A 26,449-nucleotide genomic window follows, 5' to 3' on the forward strand; every position below is an offset into this window, starting at 1 on the left:
TTTAACACATCCAACAAAATCTTCCCAGTCTGACAAACAGAAAGAAGTCAGTGTATGGCATTCAAATAACTAACTTGTAAAAAAATAAAAACCCAGATATCTTACAAACACTCAAAATACTTCTGAGCCCATCAATCACAGTCCAGTCTATTCCTTACAGCAACCAAAAGGGGGGGGACCTCCCACTTTGATAAATGTTGTAAATCCAATTAAGACGTAAACAAACCGTAAATCTTGTAGACATTCCAATCAGGGTTTCATTGCTGCCGTTGTTAAATCTTCTTATGTGCTAATTATGATTGCTCTGATAAAATGGTTAAACTGCAACATAAACATCTGAAACTTAAGGCACCTTCAGCAGTAACATCGGAGTAACCTTCTAAAGAGTCCATGGGAGTCATTAACAGATTTAAAAGAAAAACACAGAAAAAAGTAAAAAATGTCTAAAATACATAAGAAGAAGAGGGGGGAAAGAGAATCTTATAGGCTCAGAGATTTAGTGTAAAAAGTAGATAAAGACAGGCGATCTTTAAGATAGCATGGTGACTGTGCCACGTCCTACTCAGTCCGGGACTTGAGGTGGACAGATCCATCCTCCAAGGCAGTCCAGGCATCTCCCAGGCATGATCAAACCTGGAATCTTCCTAGACAAGGAGAAGGTCAAGCTCTGCATGCCCTCTGGTCTTCAATCATTCCGATTGAAGAATTATGGACCAAATAGGTGAAGGAGGCATTAGCAGCCCAACTGCTGAGATCCTCCTGTCAAGACGCCATTGCCGAGAGCCATAAGTTTGGAGTCCTATTCCATATTCAGACTGGAAGAGCTATATGCAAAACTACAGCAGGCATCCGCTGCACAAAACTGGACATGTTTCATGCATATCAATAACTAGTGCTGACAGAACATCAAGCTAGTGTCACAATCAACACCCATAAAGGTCTGTACAGGTACACGCACCTGACTTTTGGAATTTCACCTGCCTGTGCTATTTTCCAAAGAGTTATGAAAAGCCTTTTTATGTGTGTGTGTGTGTGTGTGTGTGTGTGTGTGTGTGTGTGTGTGTGTGTAAAAGAATAAATGCATTGTTTAAGTCCTTGAAGTGTTATAGCTTGGTCATAAAGTGACTGCACATGATCTTCAACCACTTGATGAGGAGGTGAGGACCAAGTCCCAGTCTTGTGAAGAAAAGGGCTAAAGGCTTGCTTAAATCTCCTAAACTATTATGAGTGAATCTTAACAAATCTTTTGGGCCCAAAGCACAGTCTCCTCAAGAAAGATGAAGCAGGATTGGAGCCTGACCAAAGGAAATCATTCCAACAATCAATGTGGCTAGATGGTCACTAAGAAAGCCTTTAAATCTCACTCACCATGCTTCATACCGTTGGAACTATCTTATTACATATGCCAAAGAATTAAAAGGTATTTTATGTATTAATACCTAAAAACAGGAATAAACAGTTAAGTTAAAAGCAGCATTATATATGTGGAAGGTCTGGAATTTATGCAGCAAAAGATATTAGTTTTACAGATTACTTTGCAAATGTCAAGGGTTACAAAACTGCATATTTGCTTTCCCCAACCACTCATGATTTGAAACACCTTGATCAGTTTTTCACTCTATTTAAATAGTAAAGATTTTCTTGACTCGTTGTATCTTCAGTGCAATATCTTGCTTAAGTTATGATGAAGTGTAATATTCAAAATTAACTTTATATCTGTCAAAGATTGGAACACCAACACATATCTTTGAATAATATCTCTCAAGAGGGTGGAGTGATGTAAATCAAGACAATTTAAATCCCCAAACAAAAAAGTCCTATTTAAGTAATTAACAAATTAATCTTCTCATTATGTCCTGAACAAGCACGTATACTAAATGAACAATTAACACATATTGGTTTGCTCAATATAGGTGTTATACAAACAAAAAGCATAGTTCAAGATCCTTAGACATATAATCCACATGTATTTTGTCTTACAGAATTATCTGTATTATAATAATTCTCTCTGTACAAAAGCCTCTAAGCAAGGGTGCCTATAAATAACAATGGCAGGGGAGCAATCACAATACAGGGGTAGGGGTGTGCACAAAACTGGAAAACCCAGTTTGATTTGAGTAGAACTGAACTTGAACCGAACTGGGTATGGTACAGTTCTGTGCACACTAGAGCTTGGCCCAGTCTGGCTTGCGTCTGAATGGGTTTGGGCCCAGCTAGGTGGGGGGATAAAAAATTAAAATTAAAAAATGTATGAATTAATTAATTAATTACATTTCTAGCCTGCCCCATACCCAAAGGTCTCAGAGTGGGTAACACCAATAACACCAATATAAAACATAATTAAAATTCAGAATCATAAATGGCACACTTACCACCACTGCGGTGCTTCAGGGAGTGCTGCCGTGGCTGCGGGGGTTCTCCTGTGGTCCCCCCCCACCCATTTCGGGCCTCTTTGAGCTGGCAGTGGCAATTTTGGAGGTTGCCATGCATACGCACTGGCCATTTGCGTGGCTGGTTTATGATGTAAATGGCTAGTTTGCATGTGCAGCTACCTCCAGCGCAGTGAGGCCCGGAATGAGCCGAAAGTGTCCTGAAATGGGCCACTGGAGCCCAGGAGAAGTCTGCAGGGGGAGGGGGAACCTCAGGAGACTCCCCCGCAGCCATGGCAGCACCCCACAGAAAACCCACAATAGCAAGTCTGCCAATTTTTCCATCTCTCTCTTTTTTAAAAAAATGGACGCCAGACCAGACTGATGAGTTTGGCTCGACTTCGAGTCAAACCGGGCCTGGTCTGGCTCGAGGGTAAACCCTCAAGCCAGGCCAGTTCAAGTGTGGCAGATAGGGGGCAGGTCTTCATCTCCTGGTCGTGGGCTTCCCAGAAGCATTGGTTGGGTTACTGTGGGGAACAGGATACTGGACTAGACAGGACTTGGGACAGATCCTAGCAAGGCTCTTCTTATGTTGTAAGCAAGATCATGTACTTAAATCAAAAGAATAAAACTTTCCAGAAGCAGGTGCTGTATTTACCTTACTGGATGATAGCTTGCCAGACCATGCAATTAGAAAGGGGATGTGCTGAGAGTGCACCTATTGTTATGTCCTCTGTGGACATGCCAGTGCTTTATCATGTTGCGGGGGGCGGGGGAGCTAGTGGCCTTTCTACACAATCTCCAAGGACTATAAGTACGGGGAATATTTGAATGGACAGTCCCTCCATGTGATAAAGAGAGATGCTGGGAGGGCATAGGGATATCTGTGGAAGATGTGATGACAGGCGTGCTCTTGGTGCATCCTCTTTGCAATTGCACAATAACTACTACTACAAATATTTACTACAAATATTTATATACAGTTTTTCAACAAAAGTTTCCAGAGGAAAGTATCACTGGAACCAGTCCAGTGTTCCTTCATGAAATGGAAAAATTAAGCATTCTATAAACATATTTATTGAAAAATGGTACATGTTCTTTGTAGTAAATAATAATAATGATGATAAAAATTAATAAATAATAAGCAGTAAATAATAATAATAAGTAGTAAGTAATAATAAGTAGTAAAGTAAAATATATAAATTTTACTATGCTTTTTGTTACCACTATTCAGCCTCATTTAAGATTTCTTTACTTCATGAGCTGAGCTTCGGGGGGGGGGATTTTAAAATCTTGTCTCTGGGCCCACTCCAACCTTGCTACGCACTTGAGTCCACCCCCTCATCAGTCAGTCAGACAGACAGTCAGTCAGTCAGTCAGACAGTCCTCCCCCTCATCAATTTTTTATTCTCTGGACTTTTACAGTGAGATGTTAGTAATGAATACTTGCACTTTTAAAGAGGTCTGCTTTGTGCTGTTCTCACATAATGAGGCCTTTCTTATGATTAGTGAGTATGGGCTTGAAGGAGCGTGGGAAGGAAGGCTGCTAATGCTTACCTCTCCACAGACAACATTTTTCCCTGGTCAGAAGGATTGCCCATCCAGATGATCACTGGTAGCCCCTGGCAGCAAGGAGGGACAGGGGACAGGATGTGTCCTCCTGGCCCTCAGAATTCCCATAATGCATTGCACGAGTGCTTTTAGCCGGTGTTTTAGCCTCAACTTTCTCTTTATTTAGCAGGAGGAACCAGCCCTATCCATTATCTTTATTCTCTTTATTTACCAGGATTCTCTTTATTGAGCAGGGGGAGAGTAACTGGCCCTATCCACCCCCAGCACAGTACCTCCAGTGACTATTGCTGGTGTCTATCTTACATTTCTTTTAGATTGTGAGCCCTTTCGGGACAGGGTTCCATCTAATTTGTTATTTCGCTGTGTAAACCGCCTTGAGCCATTTTTGGAAGGGTGGTATAGAAATTGAATAAAATCATCATCATCATCATCATCATCATCATCATCATCATCCCCCAGTGAGGCACTACCTTGGCATGGTTGTGGGGCTTGCATGCTCTGAGGAAGGTGAGAGCTATACCAGATGTCCAACCATACTGGACAGGTCTCACCAGAGGAGCCAGACAAAGAGTGCCTCTCCCATCAACAATATGGTGAGACGTAACTTTAATCAATCTATACTGGATCGGTCGTCGCCCGGGTCAACAAGGACCGCGCCAGGTGCTGGAGTCCCTGGATATCTGGTGGCAAGTCGGCAACAGGACTCAGGATCTTCAGTTGAGCAACCAGGGCTGAAGACAGCAAAGTTACTGGAAGAAACGTCACTTAACTGAAAAAAAATTCAAAAAATGCCAACAAGGAAATAATGATCTGCTATTACAAGTCTAGTCCAATTAGAATAGGTTATTTAAAAAGAATATACCAAATTTGGAAAGAGAAGCATACAGACACAGAAATAACAGAACAAAGACTAGCAGACCAGAGACGATTCATAATAAGAAATAAAGTATTCACAGAAGTTGAGCTGGAAGAACTGCAAAGAGCAATACAGGCTCAAGATATGGAAGAAGAATTACCACCAACTGAAGCAGTTGCTCAGGCGCAGGTTCAGGAGGTGTTGGAAATAGAGGATACCACTGCTGCTGAACTGTTTCAAAATCAAAACCAGGCAACCTCCCCTTTGCCTTCACCTCAAAAACCCAACTGCCGTTTAACAGAAAAGCAACAAGAACTAAAGCAAAAAATAACTGAGCACATGAACCAAACAACCACCAGGGTTCGACTTCCAGCTCTAAAAACAGTTACCAGAAAACAACTGGTTCAGGTATTAAAAGATGTCCATGCTGCACTTGCAGAAATAACAACCAATAATTTGCAAGAAACAAACCAACTAATGTACAGTGCAGCAACAATAACAACACAAGAGCTCGGATATAAGATCAATGGACCTGTAAAAAAAGAAAGTAGTACATCACCTAAATGGAAGATTAGATTAGAAAATAAAATCTCCAGGCTTAGATCAGATGCTAATAAATTGAAAGATATGAAAGACAAGAAGCTGAAGAATGAAAACACCAAACAGTATCTGATCCAAAAATACCACCTAGATTCAAGGAAAATTAGAGAAGTCCTGGAAATAATAAAGCAGCAAATAACAGCAGTGTCAAAGAAGATTAGCAGATATGAAGCCAGAATTACACAACACAGGCAGAATCTCCAATTCCAGTCGAATCAGAGACGTTTCTACCAAAGCATAGAAGGAGAAACTGCAAGAAACATAGAAAGACCAAATAAAGAAGAAACAGTGCAATTCTGGGGGAAATTATGGAACAATCCAATAGATTATAACAAAAAAGCAGGCTGGATGAAAGAGGTCAAAAAATGTAACCAACAAATGCAAGATCTAATAATAACACCAGAATTAATAAGTGAAAGAGCAAGAAAATTAAAAATTGGACTGCTCCAGGCGACGATGAACTGCATGGCTTTTGGCTTAAACACCTAACAAGCCTTCATAAACAACTATCAAAACAATTCAATCACATTTTGCAAGGAGGTGATATTGAACAATGGCTAACAACTGGGAAAACTCATCTCATCATGAAAGACCCAGCAAAAAGTGCAGTTCCAAGTAATTATAGACCAATAAGCTGCCTTCCAACCATGTTCAAATTATTAACTGGAATAATAGCACTGAAGTGATGCAACACTTATTAATTAACAAACAGCTTCCAGTTGAACAGAAAGGAAATTGCCCGAACACCAGAAGCACAAAAGACCAGCTGCTGATTGACAAAATGATTTTAGAAAATTGCAAGAGAAGAAAAACCAATCTAAGTGTTGCATGGATTGACTACAAGAAAGCCTTTGATTCATTGCCTCACACATGGATACTAAAATGTTTAGAAACAACTGGTGTCAGCAAAAACATTCAGATCTTTATAAAAAAAGCAATGAGCATGTGGAGTAAACAGTTAACAATCAATGGCAAGACACTTGGACAGGTTAGCATTAGAAGAGGCATTTTCCAAGGGGACTAACTATCCCCTCTCTTGTTTGTAATCGCCATGATCCCACTTTCACAAATACTAAACAAAACAGGCCTCGGATACCAAACATCTAAAACATCCAGTAAAATCAACCATCTGCTGTACATGGACGATCTGAAGTTTTATGGAAAGTCTCAGTCAGAAATCGAATCACTGCTAAACACTGTCCGTATATTCAGTAGCGATATAGCAATGGAGTTTGGACTAGACAAGTGTGCTGCATTAATAATGAACAGAGGGAAAATAAGAAAAATAGAAGGAACAGAACTACCCAATGGAAGCAAGATCAAGAACCTGGAAGAGAAAGAACTTTACAAATACTTGGGCATTCTCCAGGCTGATAACATCGCACACACTGAAGTTAAAAGCAAAATTGGAAGTGGATACATAAGGAGAGTTAGAAAAATCCTCAAGTCCAAACTCAATGGCGGGAACACCATACAAGCCATAAACACCTGGGCTATACCTGTTATCAGATACACTGCAGGAATAATAGACTGGACCCAGGCAGAGCTAGAGACGCTAGATCGTAAGACCAGGAAAATCATGACCATCAATCATGCTCTGCACCCCCGCAGTGATGTAGATAGGCTCTACCTCCCTCGCAGCTCAGGTGGAAGAGGAATGCTGCAAGTCCATCAAACAGTAGAGGAGGAGAAAAGAGGCCTTGAAGAATATATCAAGGACAGTGAAGAAGATGCACTTCAAATGGTCAATAATGCGAAACTATTCAACACCAATGAAAGAAAGCAGGCCTACAAGAAAGAACAAGTCAAGAACCGAGCAGAAAAATGGAAAAACAAGCCACTGCATGGTCAATATTTGCACAATATAAGTGGAAAATCAGACATCACCAAGACCTGGCAATGGCTTAAGAATGGCAACTTGAAGAAAGAAACAGAAGGTTTAATACTGGCTGCACAAGAACAGGCACTAAGAACAAATGCAATAAAAGCAAAAGTCAAAAAATCAACCACAAACAGCAAGTGCCGCCTTTGTAAAGAAGCAGATGAAACCGTGGACCACCTAATCAACTGTTGTAAAAAGATTGCACAGACTGACTACAAACAAAGGCATGACAAAGTAGCAGGGATGATACACTGGAACATCTGCAAAAAATACAAGCTACCTGTAGCCAAAAATTGGTGGGACCATAAAATGGAAAAAGTTGAAGAAAATGAAGATGTAAAAATATTATGGGACTTCCGACTACAAACAGATAAACATCTGCCACACAATACAACAGATATAACTGTAGTCGAGAAGAAAGAAAAACAAGTCAAAATAATCGACATAGCAATACCAGGGGATAGCAGAACAGAAGAAAAAGAAATAGAAAAAATCACCAAATACAAAGATCTACAAATTGAAATTGAAAGGCTGTGGCAGAAAAAGACCCAAATAATCCCAGTGGTAATTGGCGCCCTGGGTGCAGTTCCAAAAGACCTTGCAGAGCACCTCAACACCATAGGGGCCACAGAAATCACCATCAGGCAATTACAAAAAGCAGCTTTACTGGGAACAGCCTATATTCTGCGACAATATCTAAAACAACAGCAACAACATTGACAATAAAATTCTTGCATTCCAGGTCCTTGGGAAGGACTTGATGTCTGGATAAAACAAACCAGTCAATAACACCTGTCTGACTGTGTAAAATAATAATAATAATACATAAAGTGGCAGAAAAAGACCAAAGTAATCCCAGTGGTAACTGGCACGCTAGGTTCAATTCCAAAACAACTTGAAGAGCACCTCAACACCATAGGGGCCACAGAAACCACCATCAGCCAATTACAAAAAGCAGCTTTACTGGGAACAGCCTATATTCTGCGACGATATCTATAATAACAGCAACAATATTGACAATAAAATTCTTGCATTCCAGGTCCTTGGGAAGGACTTGATGTCTGGATAAAACAAACCAGTCAATAACACCTGTCTGACTGTGTAAAATAATAATAATAATAATACATAAAGTGGCAGAAAAAGACCAAAGTAATCCCAGTGGTAATTGGCACCCTAGGTGCAATTCCAAAACAACTTGAAGAGCACCTCAACACCATAGGGGCCACAGAAACCACCATCAGCCAATTACAAAATGCAACTTTACTGGGAATAGCCTATATTCTGCAACGATATCTATAATAACAGCAACAACATTGATAATAAAATCCAGTCATCTCAGGTCCTTGGGAAGGACTAGATGTCTGGATAAAACAAACCAGTCAATAACACCTGTCTGACTGTGTAAAATAATAATAATAAGCAGCCAGCACTACACACAAGCAGGGAAATGGGGATAAGTGAGTGTATGCTCCCTTAATCTCATTTAAGAGGGTGGCTGTGCAAGTGGGTTTGCTGCCAAAGTGGCACCGGCAGCTGCACAGGTGCCGGTGGTTCTTACAAGCAGCCAAGACAGGGCTTAGCTTCTTTAGTCTGGTTTTGGCTGATTATAAGAACAGCCTCATTCAATAGCTGTATCTTCTTTCTCGCCTTACTGAGACTGTGGGAAGACAGTGAGCCACAAGATAGATAGATAGATAGATAGATAGATAGATAGATAGATAGATAGATAGATAGATAGATAGATAGATAGATAGATGCTGTTCACACAATGGAAAACTGGGTAGGACTAGTGTCTTACCCAGGTTTGGGAGCTGTGTGCTGTTCCAATTTTTGGTTGTGTGAGAGCAAACAACTAGATAGGAGGAGGGAGAACTGACTGTATGGGTGTCAGAAGTTGGCTAGGAAAGCTTTTTCTCGTTCCTTTCTCAAATACTTGGTATGAAAATACAGGGTAAGATGCTGCTGTCCTACCCAGCTCCTATCACCCACACAATTGCTACTCCTGCGTAGTTTGCTCCCACACAACCAGAAATTGAGAGCGTGCACAGCTCCCACACCTGGGTCTGACACTTGTCATTAACTCATTAACTTTGCATTCCTGCTTTGAACAAGAACCCCAATGAATTTTTAGTGAGCAGAAGATGACAAGACTGCAGTTGTAATGTCTGTCCTAGAATATGACACTTCCTGGGTATGTGCCTTAAAGAATCCCCCCCACACACACTTTTTAACATAAAATATTTTTACATAATTTTTACATACTAATGGTGGTGATGCTGCTGCCGACATTGCCATCGCCCCCCTCCTCTTCCTTCCCCTGCCACTTGCTTCCTGCCCTGCTGCTCCTCGAACCCACCGCTTGCCTCCTTTCCTGTCTTAAATAACATATTGTGCTTGTGATAATTGAGAATTATAGTGAAGCCCTTACTTCTAGCAAGCCCATGCAAATCTGAATCAGTTCAGCCAAAATTAACATTAGAATTAATCGTAAGTTAAATATCAAACACATTGTAAATTTATATAGGAAGCACAATATATCAGTTAAATTTTGAGTGTAAGAATTCTCAGAGTGAGGCAAAGCCAAATTCATGAATCTTGTCACTTGACAAAGGTCATTCCATATTTTTAATGAGTTCTCACATACAAAACAAACTCATTATCACTCCTGCAGTCCATTTTCACACTATTTCTGTAAAATGCAACTCTCTCAATGTGTAGAATGTAATAATGGTGGTTTGAAATTAACTCGCTAAGCCTCATGAGGTTTACCAAGAATTACAGGTCTCTTGGCTCAATTAAGCCATAAATAGGGATTCCACATGAGATGAAATGTAAATCTTTAAATTGCCCTTTAAAAAGTTCAGCCATGGCAACATGAAGTCCGGGGTTTTGACTTGATTTGAAGTGAGGGAGGGACCGAGTGGTTCAAATTTCTCATGCTATATGTTTTGAATAAGGCTACATTTTATATTCAGAAATCTAGATGCCTGATTGGATTTATTTATTTATTAACACGTGTGTGTGGATAGATAGATAGATAGATAGATAGATAGATAGATAGATAGATAGATAGATAGATAGATAGATAGATAGATAGATTCTTTAAAGGCCTCACTAATGTATACTTACCTAGTTATGGTTTGAAGCACTAGGTCCCAAACAAACTCTCTTTCTATCATCTGGTTGAGCACAATGAAGTTCTTTGATTACTGCTAATAGCCATCATGTTTGCCAGCATCACATGTATGGTTCTGATCCTCCTGTGCTGCTGCAGGCTTCTAAGGGACCACCAGTAGTCCGACACTTTTCTTAAAGTAGTGTGCCTGCTCTCCAGGAGCACTGCTTAGATTGTGTCCAATCCAAGCCATTCTCCCTGAGTGTTTATGCACCATTTAAGTATTTGCACTGTTGTGTAAAAGCACAAGAATGCCTGAGATTCCTTAGGAGCCTGCAGTAGCATGGGCAACTTGGAACTGCCTACATTATGCTGCAGAATATGCCAGCCAAGATATAAGAACAGCCCCGTTAGATCAGGTCCAAGTGCCAAACAAATCTAATCCCCTCCCACTGGCACCATCATCTCATTCATACATTGAGACACCTCGGGTCCGTTTGTCTTGCTGGCCCTGAGCGTTTAACATGTAGCACTTCAGAGAAGACTACCCTGGGGGTCTTGGACTTCAGTGTGTTACCTAGCAGCCTAAATTGGGTTTCCAGGATCTCCCGATTGCATTTTCCAACATCGTTGGTGATGACAGGCACCATGATGGCTGACTCCTCCCGAGCACTGCCTAACAGTCTATCTAGATTCTGTGTGATGTCTGCAACCTTTGCATCAGGCAGACAAGTCACTGTGCAGTCTAATGTGGGTCACGAACACATCCCTCTATGCCCCTAGTGATCAAATCACCCACTGTTAGGTATCCCCCAACTCCCTGACTATCCTCTGTGCGAGAAGCTATGGGCGCATCACCCAAGGAAGGGGTCTCTTCTAAGGGACCATACCCCTCTTTCTCAGACTGATGTCCACCTTCCCTGAGACCTTCATTCTCTATGACAGCAGCCTGGGAGTGGAATGCCTTTATCACATTCCTGAGGGTCTCATCCACATATCTCTGCCTCCCTGACTTTCTCTAGGTTAGCCACCTTGGCTTTGAGGGAATGAACTTGTTCCCTGAGAGCTCTTGCACCCAGCGCACATCCACAACTTCTGCCTCTCCAGCAGACAGTCATACATGCAGCACTCCATGCAATACACTGGGAAGCACTCCCTCCCCTGCTGTCATTCTTCCTTTATAACTGGTTTTATTAGCTATTTAGAATATATAGAGCTTGTTTACTTGAAAGTTAGGTCTTAGTTGCAGTTATCATCTAATTAATGGTTTTAAGCTCTGTCTTCCAAGAAAATTACAAAAGTGGGGTAGTTCTCACTTTCTTTTCATGCTGGGTGTCTGTGATAAATGGAGATCACCTGTGTACCTCCCTGCACATTTCCCCACTAAACTCCACACAAGACTCCTTTGATATCTGTTAGCAAACTCCTGTTTGTAAATCTCCAGGTAAGTACTGAGGCTCTCTGCACGAGAGCCAAGGAGGGTTTGGCGTGGAATGTGGGCTTGGCCTGCTCTCCCCACACATGAGCACTCCACCCTCCCTGGGCAGCCAGATTAGCCGGCCACATGATTACAGCTCCGTCACAGAGCCGGTTAGGGCAGTGGGGATTGGGGGGCCGCTTGGCCCTTGGAAGTTGCAGCATGCCCCACATGAGTGTTCAGGGCATTGTGGGGGGACCCCTGACACCTGGAGACTTGTTGTAGACTCCTGGTCAGGGGTCTACTCGTGTGTCACTGTGGTGCGGAACCGCAGTGGCACACAATCACCAAAACTGGGTTAGCGGAGCACTTGCTCTGCTAACCTAATTTTAGGGGAGGGGTATTTTGGTGGGCTAGCCGCTGCTGAACCACTGGACTCGCCCATGAGCCCAGTGGTTCTCATGACCGCTGGAAAGCAGGCTGGGCTCCATTAGCTCGCTTTCCAGCAGTCGTGAGAATAGCCTCACTGTGTTGTCTTAGTCTTTATTTACATATTATTTCTGCTGAAATTAATGTGTGTGTTGGTACAATGTAAGAGGCTCTCTAATTCCCTGAAAATATGTGTTAGAGCTAATTGCAAAAGGGGGGAAAGCCATAATTTTATTTATAAGTGAAGATGTTTCAGCAGAACATATTGAATAAGTCACAAGACTGGGTTCAATGTAGGCAACTAAATGTAAAAATGCATCTCAAGTTAATAGACAAAATAGATTTGGTAATACACTCTTGTTTTATGCAAAAATAATAGGTAGCATGGGTTTGGGTGCCATCTGAAGCCACCCTCACCCCACAATATTAGGTAGCTGCACTGGTAGAAAAAAATCCAAAAGTTACAGTTGAGCAATACCTTTATTAGGACTAACCAAAGAAATTATATCATAAAGGAATGAAGAGCAAGCTTTCCATTTCTCCAAAGCTCTTCATTAGTCTGCATGGTAAATCAAAAAAGTATTTCAGCAGGGGAGAAGCTGGGCATGGTGGCAGAGCCTAAATCCTGCAGTTTATAACAGCCATGAGAAGGAGGACCGGGTCTCACAATCCACGAGACCCGGTTTTGGGAAGTGAGCAGGGAGAAAGCCCTGGGCAGCCAGATCGGCCGCCCACACGATGGCCAGCTCCGAGCCGGAGCCGGTGGGGGCTGGGGAGCTTGGGGGCTGCACAGCCCCTGCAAGCCCCAGTATGCCCTGTGCGAGCATGCAGGGCATACTGGGGAGACCCCTGAGCTGAGAGGCTGCTTTTAAGTCTCTTGGCCTGGGGTCTACTCACGAGCAGATAGCCCGGGTTTGCAGAGCACTTGCTCTGCAAACTTAAGCTAAGAGGCGGGCTACAGGAGTGGGTTAGCCGCTCCAGAACCACCAGGCTCGGCTGAGAGCCTGGTGGTTCTTACAATCACAAAAATTGGGCTAGGATTTTCCTAGCCCGATTTTTGTGATCGTAAGAATAGCCCCAGAATGTAGGAAGAGTTAACATAGACTGAAGTACATTAGCCTCACTAAGATGACGACACTGGCCAACATGATACACAGTTTTAATATCTTCCAAAGGACTTGCAGTGCCACTACAGTAAACCCAACAGTGGCACTACTGTTGAGAATGGGCAGTAGCAGTACAAGTGATAGCACAGATTTTTCCATTAAAGCAACAATAGGAATAAATACAGTAAAACTTGTAGCACTACAGCCCATTCTCTACAGTGGCATGGCTGCTTCAGTAGTGCTGCCTGCAAGTTCTTCAGAAGATGTTACTACTTTGCATCATGTTGGAGACTGATTTCAGGATGCACACAGAGTTACCATGACATTCTTTTTACTCTTCTGCTTTACAAGGGGCCTGTATGCTCTGGTTAGCACTGGAGATGGAACAGAATAACTGTTGCGGAGAAAATCCTCTGGAACCTTGTCCTCTTGTTTAATTCACCCCCTTGTGATCATCCTTCCATCAAATGGACAGAGAATGGGGCATCTTACTGAACTAAAGCGGATTAGACAAGGTCCCCACAATAGAGCTCGTTGCCTGATGAAGTCAAGTCAATTCAACAAGGGTGTGTGCTCAAATTAGCTTGTATTCATGATCATGAAGGCAGAATACAAGTCAGAAGGCTGACAAGTACTGCCCCCAATGTACACAGTTGCCAGTTTATATAGATTAAAAATGTGCAAGCAAATCAGTAAATCAATCAATACATGTCATTTTTAATTAAACATATGTTTTCCTGTGGTGCCAATTAGAGCCTTGGACATGAGTTACTGTTTGGCCTTTCTGCTGAACCTACTCCTTATTGGTATCTCCTGGTGCCAGCTATGTCTTTCTGCTGAGTGGGGAATTTGTCTCATGACCCTGGTTACATACATACATTATCTCCTGTCAGGCTCTGGTATTTTTTTACCTCTTGGCCGATGGGCCTCACATCCTTGACTCGAACAATTTTGTTCAGGCTTACTGGCCCTACATTCTGTTTAGGAGTCTAAACCAAACTTTTATATAGTTATTTGTGAGCCTGGATTAAACATTTCTTTATCAGAACTGCCATAATTTATATTTGTAAATATGGAGAAACAGCCATTATTGTTGCTTATTCATCCCAGAAATCCTGGGTGCAGTTTGTTAGCATCTAGCACCTAGTGAGGCTAATCAACAGAGTAGAGATGACCAAATGCTCCCCTACCATCATCTTAAATTGATTCAAATATTATCCAGTTTCCTTCCCACTAAATCAGGGGGGAAATTGGGTAATCTTCCAAACTTATTTAAGACTTCCATTTAAGGCTGTGGGCATTCCAGCAGCTCTATTTAGCACCAAGAGCCACTGCACCCCTTTCCCCTGGAGAATAGCACTGTACTGCTGTCCAGAAATGCTTTAAAGTATTTGCACAGCAGCCTTGTCGCTACACCAGTGGGGCTGCCTTTGAAGTTGTGCAACAGCCCCCACGAGGCCCCTTTCTTTGATGGAGAGCTGCGCAGAATGTAGCCCAATAGCTTTTTGGTTCGTCCTAATAAAGGTATTACATGACTGAGCTCAGTGGCACCCATTACCATTCTTACCTTCGACAACGACTTGACGGCACACTTGACCTTTAACATCTTTCTTCAGAACCCTTGCCAGTTTGTCAATATTCTTTCTGAAGTGCAGTGTTCATTAAGAAGAGTATTCCAGATGGCTGACTACTATTACTTTCCAAGTTTTGGAAATGATGCTTCCATTAGTACAAGCGAAAGTGGCCATTGGTCTTCTGTGTCACACCACAGACTGTTCACACATATTTTGGCTCATCCTCAATCATTTTCCTCTAAGCAGTTGCTTAGCCTGATTATATGCTACATTAATTGCATCATTGGTCTTGATACACTTTGTTTTTTGTTTTGTAAATAGCACCTCTGGAGAAGATGCTCAGGATTGGGACTATTATGAGGGCAGAGCAGGTTGTAACCCTTTGGCCCATCAAGATTCCAATCCAGATGCCACCACCGCCACCACCACCACCGCTACCACTGTGGCTGCTAGTTTTCCTGGGAGAGAAGTTCCCATTGGTACAAATTTTCAATTGCTCAGAAAAAACCTAGCTAATTACTACATGGGAGGGGGAAAACTAGCTAATTACTACATGAATGGAGTGGAGCGCTCAGTCACTACTCCTGGAAAGCATTCTTAAAGCATCACAACTTGTGATACCCCCTGGGGTTTCTTATGTAAGCTGATTTGAAAAAATTGTTGTTGTTGTTGTTGTTGAAAAACAGTATAAAAGAAGGAGAAGGAGAATCAGCATGGCTTCTGCAAAGGGAAGTCCTGCCTCACCAAACAGATAATCTTCTTTCAGATAATCAGTATAATATCTGAAAGCAGATGATTATAATATAATAGTGCTTTCATTTAGCACTATTATGTGGCTATAATTTATAAGGTATAAACACAAGGAAGCATAAGGTATACGCTTCTGGGGATAATACTTTTCCTTACAGAGCTGTGATGATGCAAAGCATATTGAACATTTGAAATACGCTATATATATTCCAAGCATTATTGTGCTAAAATGTTACAGAAAGGTTTTTTTTTGTGCAAAATGTATAAGACAATAAAAAGATGCAATTATTCCTGGATGTATATTAGCCCTGTTCAGACATTAAGGTTCATGTGCATACAGGTATCTGCACTGATGGGGCTGGTAGTTTGGATGATACTTTGTACACTAGTTCGACTTCACATGATAAAGATGTTTGTACCATGAGCACATACATCCTTCCCCTCACCTGGTACAAACGGGCACCTTCCCAGCATCACATGAGAGATGGTTCTCCAGCTTCACACAGCTTCAACTACTCTACACACAGCCCCCCCCTAGGAAAAGGCACCCCTGTGTACCAGGAAGAGGAACAACAGGTATGCTCCCAGTGCACACAGCTTTATTGTGTGGGAGTTGGACTAGTGGTCAAAGTAAAGTCCACATTGGCCCATATACATGTTTTTGTGTGAATGGCTCTACATGCATTCATTTAAAAAGTGAATTTGGGTAAAGGCCCCTTCAAATGTAGGGAACAGCTCGTCTACTCCATAGCCACACATTATGTTCAGTGTATAACTGTATGTGCAAACACAAAACGAAGCAGGTTGTGGTTGAGGTCTGCTCAGTGACTGGATAGGTGACTAACTTGGAACTCTATGAAGGTCTTCCCATGATCAAGTGGGAAAGCCTACCCTGTTTTGCGGGGAGGAAGCCCAAAAGTGCTTACCTCCCCACAGACAATTGGCACCTTTTCCCTGGGCGGGCAATGCCCACCCAGATGAGTAGCAGCTTCGCTCTCATGCCAGGCTGCAGCTTACTTGGGCGCTCCGGGGGTTGGGCGAAGGGAAGCGCAGCGGCACGGCACCCCATTCCCCAGAGCCCCAGTAATGCATTGCACGAGTGCATGGTGCATTTCTGGGATCCCCCTCCCTGAGTGTGTCCACCACAGCTGCAAGCAGTCACAGCAGACACACAATCATTTAACTTGTTTTTTGGGCATCCTCACACCCAAAACCTGGGTTAAGTAGCAGGCTACCTAAGAGGGCTAGCCACCGCATGGCTCCCGGCAGTTCACACACGTGACAGAAACTAGGCTGGGCTCCCTTAGCCCGGTTTCTGCTGCGTGTGTGAATAGCTTCTACATGTTCTCTTTTGAGATCCCTGATGAAAGGCAGGATATACACATAACAAAAGCCCTATTCACATGTTATGTTCAACATGTAAATAGGATTTTTATTACATGCATATCCTGCCTTTCTTCCATCAGGGAATTCAAAACAGCACACAAAAGGTCCCACTTAGTTGCTCATCCAGACACCAGACCTGCTTATTTTCAGCAAGGTGGCTAAATCATGTGTCCTCAGTCCAAATTCTTTGGGAATTTGAAAGCACATATAACCCAGCCACAGTATTAAATGCTTCTACAAGCATCAAACCTTTGTAATCTTTGAGGCTTGACCACTTTGTATGACAATCGGTTTTGGGTTGGGGAGAGTGACTGCTGTGTCATTGGCTTCCTTATGCAAGCTAAATAGGCTGCTATGTCTCTCTTCAGTATTGCCCCCACTTAAGTAATAATAGGATGTGGAAAAGTCTAGTTGGCATATGTCCCAAGGATTGATTAAAAATTAACTGTAATATTGCAGTTTATAGAAGGGAACAGTAGGTGGTGTTCACCAGCCTGTAATCTAGGAAATTGAGTATATTTATGACCAGAAGGTGGAGAGAGAATTTAGCCAACTGCATGTTGGCTGAAATAAAAGGAGATTCTGGGATCTGAATTCCTACTGAGGATAATATGTAGACCATAGATGGGAGTTTGGGTGGATATGAGGGACTTATAAAGCTATTTCAGACTTTTGTTCCAGCAACACTAGTATTGTCTACTCTGACAGGCAACAGCTCTCCAAGGACTCACAGATAAGTATTTCCCAGCTCTGCTATTGAGATCCTTTAACGGGAGATGCAGAAGACTGAATCTGCAACCTTCTATGTACAAAGAAAGTGCTCTAACACTGAACAATGTACTTGTTAATAAAGACACTGTTGGATATAATAATTCTCCAGTCAGTCTTCCGTCCAAAAGACATAACATAAGAACAGCTCTGCTGGATCAGGCCCAAGGCCCATCTAGCCCAGCATCCTGTTTCACACAGTGGCCCACCAGATCCCACTGGAAGCCACAGGCAGGAGTTGAGGGCATGCCCTCTCTCCTGCTGTTACTCCCCTGCAACTGGTACTCAGAGGCATCCTACACCTTTGAGGCTGGAGGTGGCCTATAGCCCTCCAACTAGTAGCCGTTGAGAGACCTCTCCTCCATGAAGTTATCCAAACCCCTCTTAAAGCCATCCAGGTTGTTGGCTGTCACCACATGTTGTGGCAGAGAATTCCATAAGTTGATTATGCATTGTGTGAAAAAGTACTTCCATTTGTTGATTCTAGATTTCCTGGCAATCAATTTCATGGGATGACCTCTGGTTCAAGTGTTATGTGAAAGGGAGAAGAATTTCTCTCTATCCACTTTCTCCACACCATGCATGATTTTATAGACCTCTATCATGTCTCCCTGCAGTCGTCTTTTTTCTAAACTAAATAGCCCCAGGTGTTGTAGCCTTACCTCATAAGAAAGGTGCTCTAGGCCAGGGATTCTCATTGGGTTCCCAGATGTTATTGAACTTCAACTCCCATAATCCCCAACCAAAGGCCACTGGGGCTGGGGATTATGGGAGTTGAAGTCCAATAACATCTGAAGACCCAACGTTGAGAATCCCTGCTCTAGGCCGCTGATCATCTTGATTGTCCTCTTCTGCACATTTTCCAGTTCTACAATGTCCTTTTTTAGATGTGGTGACCAGAACTGTACGCAGTTATCCAGGTGTGGCCACACCATTGTTTTGTATAAGGGTAGTATAATATTAGCATGGAATTGGCCTTTTTCACAGCTGCCACACATTGAATCGACACTTTTAACAAACTGTCCACCACAACCCCAAGATCCCTCTCCTGGTCAGTCACCGACAACTCAGATCTCATCAGTGTAAAGTTGAAGTTGGGTTTTTTTGTCATCACTTTTACACTTGCCAACATTGAACCATATTTGCCACTTTGTCACCCGCTCACCCAGTTTGGAGAGATTCTTTTGGAGCTCCTCACACCCCGTTTTGGATTTCACTACCCGAAAGAGTTTGGTATCATCTGCAAATTTGGCCACCTCACTGCTTACCCCAACTTCTAGATAATTTATGAATAAATTAAAAAGTCCCAGTCCCAGTACAGATCCCTGGGGGACCCCACTTCTTACTTCCGTCCATTGTGAAAACTCTCCATTTATACCTACCCTCTGTTTCCTGTCTTTCAACCAGTTAGCAATCCACAGATGTACTTGTCTCCTTATCCCATGACTGCTAAGTTTCCTCAGGAGTCTTTGATAAGAAGACAAATGACCCTACAATGGCTGTTTGGGCTTTTGCACCAGTTTGGGAAGAAAGAGCATGAATCAGTATCATTATGTCTATCTATAAAGTGCACTCTTATTTCAAACACATGCAATTTAATTATGTCACCTTTGGAGGTCCCAAGATTAAGTTTTCATGAACCAAAACTGATTATACTTGCACAAATCTAGACAGTGCAGAATATGAACCATTACTGATTACCATCTGGCAACATGAACTGAATACATGCAAAGACAGTGGGCTTTAACAGTTAAAATCCCTGATATACCTAAATCACCTATTTTGTGTAATTTTGTGTAATTTTTCCATGGAGGAAACATTTTGTGATTTATAGACACTTCTAACTTCTGGACCTATTGCAAGCAGATCAGTAAAGGTAAAGTGTGCCATCAAGTCAATTTCGACTCCTGACGCCCACAGAGCCCTGTGGTTTTCTTTTGGTCCATGAGGGTGGCAGTGTTCCTCCCTGCTGCCCCATTTCCCCCCTTTACCAGAACTAACCGGAAGTATCTGATGCACTTGTGCATAGCGGGCATGTGCAATAGACATGACATTTGCATGCCCATGCTGGCACACACAGGCATGTCAGCTACTTCCGGTTAGTTCCAGAAAAAGGGGCAAATGGGGCGGCAGGGAGGTACACTGCCACCCCGATGGACTTTCTAAAAATGGAGCGCCAGCGGGGGGAAAGTGGTGGGAGGGATAAGTGCACCCTCCCCCCCTTAAAGCAGCACCCCCACCGTCGGGCCTCCCCCGCCCAGTTCCATTCACATCCCTAGAAACAGTCTGGGACTGAACCTCCAGAAATGGGAAGGAAGAGCTGGACCTGAGGCTGAGCAAGAGACAAGCCACTTTGCTGCAGAAACTGATTAAGGGTGATTGTAAGAAGACTCTTGGTAAGGACGCTGACTTAGGGCCCAGTATTAGTCCAGGATAGATTGGATGCATTTTGCTCATATTTTATTTCTTCCTTGTGCTCATTTGGTTGTTTTGTACAAGAACTATTGTTTTGAACTTAACTATTTTCAAGTAAAATTTTCTTGTTTTGAAATTAAAAACTTGTAGCTGCTCTCTGTTTCCCCACCCCATGCTTTGAAGCCTTTCCACCCTACCTAACCTTGAATGAGACAGAGGTTTGGAAGGCTGTTTTTGTAGACCCCGTTCCTCCCCCCAAGGAAAAAAAAACTGGTGGTCTTGGTGAAGCTTAGGATCATGGGGCTTTGTTGAGACCAGGCTGTGACATGTGTTAACAGTACCCTGGAATGCTCCATGTGTCTGGGCATAGGTGGGTGGGCAGACTGGGGCCGGAGACAGACCTTTACACTGATTCAAATGTTCTGGGTTCAGACTGGTGTTGTGCCATATGCGGATCTGCTGCTGTGTGGAGTCACAGGAGAGGGAGTCCCAGTTGCCTATGACCCCAGTAGAGTGGGGTCACTGTTCTGGACAAAAATAATGATGGGCATGTTCAAATGGGTGGATGGGCTGGCAGAGCGAACACTTTGACTGCTGTTCTGCGGCAGTCACCAAGACAGGAAGAGCTGCTGCTGGGACACACATCCCTGCGGCTTGCTTGTATAGTGCAATCAGGCTGGGCGGCATCTGCCATCCAGCCCACATGTGTGTCTCCATGTCCTGACACTCTTGTGAGAGCGTGGTCCATGGGAGAAGGGGGTGCCATTGCACATTACTAGTGATTTCGACACTCCTGTCCCCACAGATGGTTCTTCTCATGAGTTGTGAAGGGGTATCCCCATGGCCTTAAACTCTTATGAGTGAGCAGTCCACTCAGGAACAGCATCCATCATCATCACCACATATGTTGAATCAGTGGAAGCAATGCTGGTCCCGCAGCCAAGTATGAGTAAGCCTAGGGGCTGCATGCATTCCCCCAAGGGAATGTGCAAAAAATAGAGTGGAGCCATTCAATAATTCCTGGTTGCAGCTGCCCTTTAAATCATACCCTAGGTATTGCTAGCCACCTAAGGCACAGTGGGGAAGTAACTTGCCTAGAGAGCAAGAGGTTGCCAGTTCCAATCCCTGCTGGTATGTTTCCCAGACTATGGGAACTACCTATAGCGGGCAGCAGCAATATAGGAAGATGCTGAAAGGCATTATCTCATACTGCGTGGGAGATGGCAATGGTAAACCCCTCCAGTATTCTACCAAAGAAAACCACACGGCTCTGTAGTCGCCAGGAGTTGAAACTGACCCGACAGCACAACTTTACTTTATGTAGTTAATGCTGCCCTGCCCTGTGTTGCTGTTCCAGCAATCTAATGGAGTTGCCCAGTTTATGTTGCCACTGTAACTGCCTGTGCTTTTGAACATACATCTTTATCACTTCATTTTCAGAGAGCTAAGCACATATTGCCCATCCTGCCATCAAGTTCCCATTCTCTCCTGACTGTCAGGAGGAAGGAACAAGGGACAGTTGCAGAAACTTGTCTGTCCGCTTCTGGAAGACTCATTTTTTTTCCAGTCGGTCATAAATGAAGAAGATTGCAAACATCATTCATTTACATGTGTTCCAGTGACCAGGTGTCAGAGAGAATGTAATATCTTTTCATTTATCTTGCAGCTGTGACAATGTGAAAATATTTTACAAGGAGAAAAATCCTAACGGAGACACACTGAAGAAACATGTTTTTCTTATGCTTTAAAATGACACAAAATACAATCCAACTAGGCATTGGAATTAAGCAAAATAATTATAATATACCTGTAAGGAATCCCTCAGTTTTCCAGAATAAGTAGCCAACAGTGTCTATCACTTTTCATCGAAATCACTTGAGTCACACACAAGAAAACCATTTCAGGACAAGAGAAGGAAAGACGTTTGAGACAGAACAAGATCATTCATCATCAATGGAGGGGAAGAGAGATTTTACAGCCAGCTTTAAAATTAATCCCAAATGGGGAGACTCCTTCCAAGCGAACTGAAAATTGGCAGGTCACCACTCTGCAAAGGGACGGTTTTTGTCTGCACATTTAAAACGGCACTAGGACCATGCGCAGAAACAGTAGGGCGAAGGCAAAAGAAGACAATAATTTGTTCCATTGTAACGAGAACTGTTAAGTGTTGGCAAGGGGCAGTTTTTCACAGGCCTGCCTTCTTTCACTAACGATTTTCAGTGCCTCCTGTTACCAGCTCGGACAATTTGTTCAGTTATTGCAACGGTCAACAGATTTGATCTTGCCAACAAAACAAACAAAACACCCTGCAATTTAAAAAAAAAAGAAAAAAAGCAAGCAAAGCGCAGCTCATCATCAGCCTATACAGGAGCAGGAGGGATTTGGGAGTTAAGTGCATGCAGGAAATCACTCACATCCTGAATTTCAGCGCTCTCGCGCTCTCTCGCTCTCTCTTTGTAACTGTATATTAATGGGGCTGTCCTCCAGTCCCAGCTGATGAAAGTTTGTCTCTCAGTCTGGGCTAAGATGTCAAAGCGTCTCCATGCAGAACGGCAAAACTATTCTCCTCCCCCAGCCTATCTATGCTTCCTGCTGTTCAGCCTGACCAACCTCTTAATTGCACCATCATCCGGGGCCCAAGGTAAGATGCCACTGTTGTGTGTTTTTGTTTTTGTTTTTTTAATATATACACGCACCCTTGTTTGCAGGAGCGTCAGCCAACCCAAGCTGAGTTTGAAGAGGGTCTCCTTTCCTCTCTCTCTCTCTCCCTCTCTCCCCGAAGTTTGCACTCTAGCAGTGTTGCTGTCAAGAAAGTTTCGAATGTCCACATGGTTGCGCCTGCTGAACAAAGCTTGTTGTTGTTGCCTCCGTTGTCTGGCACATTCTACCGCCGTCGGCACCCTTTTCACCCACCCCGGCTGGCAACTCAGGCAATAAGCCGCCCACTCCTTTGTGTAAATACTGGAAAGGAGCATGTGGCGGTAGGAAGCTTTCCCGCTGTGTGCGTCTGCTGACTCTTTCCAGCACCGGGAGCGTGGCGGCTGGAGGAGACCCGGTGGCTGGCCGTTCACGCTCGCCCAGCGGCGCAAAGGACATGCCCGCCCGCCGTTGCCCTGACACCTCCCACGCGCTCTTCCCCTCCTCCCGCGACGTTTCTCTCAGCAAAGTTGCCGCTTCGTCCTACAACGGGGCACCCATCATGCCCCCGCCTTCACTTTCGCGCCGGCATTTGTGTCAACAAGTGACTGCCAATCGTCGTCTCGTGAGAGTTGGCACCGCCGCCGTCCTTCCCACCCGCCCCCCGCCCCAAGACAGGCTTCTCCTCCTGCGCCCTTAACAGCTGCATGACGGTGAGACACTTAGCAGGTGACTCTCTTGTCCCACCGTTGCAATGCTGTCTCGCCTCACCTGTTGCGTTTCTGCCTGTCGAGCGCTTCCTGGGGGAAAGCTAGAACTACAATGAAGTCCACTTTAAAGACCCCTTGGATGCTCTCCCAAATATGATGATTGATATGCTTCAGTGCTTAAATCGATAACACTAGGGGCTACTGAGAGGAAATGGCCTCATTCAATGTACTTCAGTTGTGCATGTACACTCCGCCCCCCCCACCACACCCGAGACACACACCAGTCTTTTGAATGCACGTTGCTCCCCACCAACAGTATGTCTATCTGAATTGTCTACTTTTTATTTGATTCCAGTACACTCTTAAAAGTAAGATGTCCTGTAAAGCAGCTGAAGGGCTTTTTCGCCTTGGCATGTGTCTTTTCAGCAGGTTGTCAAAAATAAACTGTTTGAATGGGCACTTGGCAGCATTCCCTGTAATGGAATTCCAGATGTTGTTGACTACAACTCCCAGCATCCCCAGCTGCGATGGCCATTGGATGGGAATTATGGGAGTTGTTGTCAACAAAATCTGGAATTCCCTGATAGAGGGAACACTGAATTCAGGGAGCCCCAAGAATATGGAAAGAACATGGGCCTCTGGTGTGGTATGACTGGGACCTTTTCCTTGGGAATTTTTCTCATTATGGCTGATAACTCTAGAGAGGTAATTCAGAGTTAGAATTTTAATTGTCTCACCAAAGGGACTCTGGGGGTTGTTTCTTCATGGACACCATCGCCAAAACCTTGTACTGTACTGTACAGTATCGTACTGTGCAAGTACTGTAATGCTTGGGGTTTCACCCTGCTGTATTGGATTTGTCCATACTGAAGGATTAAGAAAGTGTCTATTATTGTTGAGCAGTAATGTCCCTTTTGTTAAGTAAAAATATGGGCTATTTTTTCCAGGAGTGATAAGATAACCAAGCCAGACTGGTATGCTTTGTTGGTGTAAAGTTAATAATACCTGTAGTATTTTCCTAGTAAGCACAACATAGCTATTTTCTCATGCCACAGGTAGAAATTGCTGCTTCAGAGTTATAACAGTTACAGGTGACTAACACTATTCTGGTTCCAGATACAGTAGTGGTGTCACTATATCAGCATGAGTCATAGCCTGTGTTGAAATATGTGTTCAAATATGTCAAAGGAAGTGGGAGTACCACTACTTACTTGGCAATGAAGTTAATATTTGTGAGAACTATTACAATTGAAATTACTTGTTTAATGAGGGCTTTGATTGCGGAAACATTCAGATTTTGCTTTTTGTGGTCCTGGAGTACACAACAAGTGCCTTCCTGGAAGACATTCTACTTTCTTGTCTCCTCCATGTACCCAAAGTAGTTTATGGACTATTAAGCCTTTCAGTTAGGGATGTGCATTTCGTTTCGGATACAAAACATTTTGTGCACAAAACAGGCCGTTTCGGCTGCTTTGTCGCCAAAACAAAACACCCAATGCTCAAAACAGAAAATTTTGTAGCCAAAACAAAACGTCCCTGTTTCGGATACAAAACGTTTTGTTGTTTCAGCTGTTTTGGAACTCCATTTTGCAATCGCAAAAAGTCTTTCTCCTTCAGTCTCCATTTTGAGTTTTGACATCTGTTTGAATTTCCAGCCCACAGACTGGCCAGCGAAAGCATGGGCTGATCTGCTGGCAATGGCCTCCCTCCTTATTCCTTTTAAGCAAATTTAAGGGTAAATTTTACCCTCATAGGCTAGTGGAGCAGTGTGCTTTTACCCTCATTGCCCAGTGGGGCAGTGTGCATTTCATTGTTGTTGTTTCACACTGTTGTGTATAGATATTGCATTTGGGGCGGGAGGGATGTGGATGTGTATGACCTTTGGAAATCTGCCTGATTTTTCCCAAAGCTCTGCTGTTGTTAATGTGTGATGTTGATGTTATTTGGGGTGGATTTGGGGCAGAAAGGGGGCTTTGGGGGCAGAAGAGTGGTTCAGGAGGTAGTGCCCCAATGGGTGCCTGCTGCCACCCAGATTCCAAAGGAATTGAGAAAAGGGCCGATTTTTAAAGAATTTCTGAAGTTGACAGTCTTTGGAGCAGATTCAGGGCAGAAAGGGGGCCTGAGGGGCAAAACAGTGGGTTGGGTGGCAGTGCCCCAAGGGGTGCCTGCCACTTGCCCTATTCCAAAGGAATAGGGCAAAGAGCTGATTTCTTAGGAATTGTTGAAGTTTACGCTTCTTTAAGGTTCCCCCCCCAGGGAATAAAGGAGGTTTCAGAAGACTCATAACTCCACCTGGGGGGCACTAGGGTAGCCGGGAGTGAGTGGTGGTGTAGTGCACATAGGGTGCTAACCCATGGGGTGCTGGGTTATGTTGTTTCTGCGGTGTTCTGAGTATAGATTCTCTGGTAGCATATGAGATTTTCAATGACAAACCATGAATCCACTCTCATATGCTACCAGAGAATCTGAATCTACACTCAAAACATCTCAGAAACAACAGAACCCAGTACCCCATGGGTTAGCAACCCATGGGGGTGGTTGTCACCTTATGTGCTCTACACCACCACTCACTCTGGGCCACCCTGGTGCCCCCCAAGTGCAGTTATGGGGCAGGAATTATGGAGGTCCATCATTCCCTATGGGGAAGAACTTTACAGACGTGCAAACTCCATTGCATCTTTAAAAATCAGCCCTCTGCCCAATTCCTTGAAATAATTCTGGCAGCTTCCTTGCCCCCACTGGGCACTACCACCCACCCTACTCTGCTTTGGGCCACCCCTTTCCCCCCCAACATGAAGCTATACTTTTGCTGAAACCTCCATTCTTCCCTATGGGAAAAATCCTATACTTCAAAAATTCACCA

General features: G+C 43.5%; 1 protein-coding gene across 1 annotated transcript in view; it reads left to right on the forward strand.

Moving 5' to 3' along the window:
* The first annotated feature begins 22,543 nt into the window (after positions 1–22,543).
* Positions 22,544–26,449, forward strand: part of ADAM12 (ADAM metallopeptidase domain 12) — a 407,749-nt gene continuing 403,843 nt past the window's right edge. The window contains exon 1 of the mRNA XM_053312884.1: positions 22,544–22,880. Within this exon, the coding sequence (XP_053168859.1) occupies positions 22,736–22,880 (145 nt within the window). The 5' untranslated portion in view covers positions 22,544–22,735. The remainder of the gene's footprint in view (positions 22,881–26,449) is intronic.

This window comes from Hemicordylus capensis, chromosome 3, assembly GCF_027244095.1.
Source record: "Hemicordylus capensis ecotype Gifberg chromosome 3, rHemCap1.1.pri, whole genome shotgun sequence".
Taxonomy (NCBI): Eukaryota; Metazoa; Chordata; class Lepidosauria; order Squamata; family Cordylidae; genus Hemicordylus; species Hemicordylus capensis.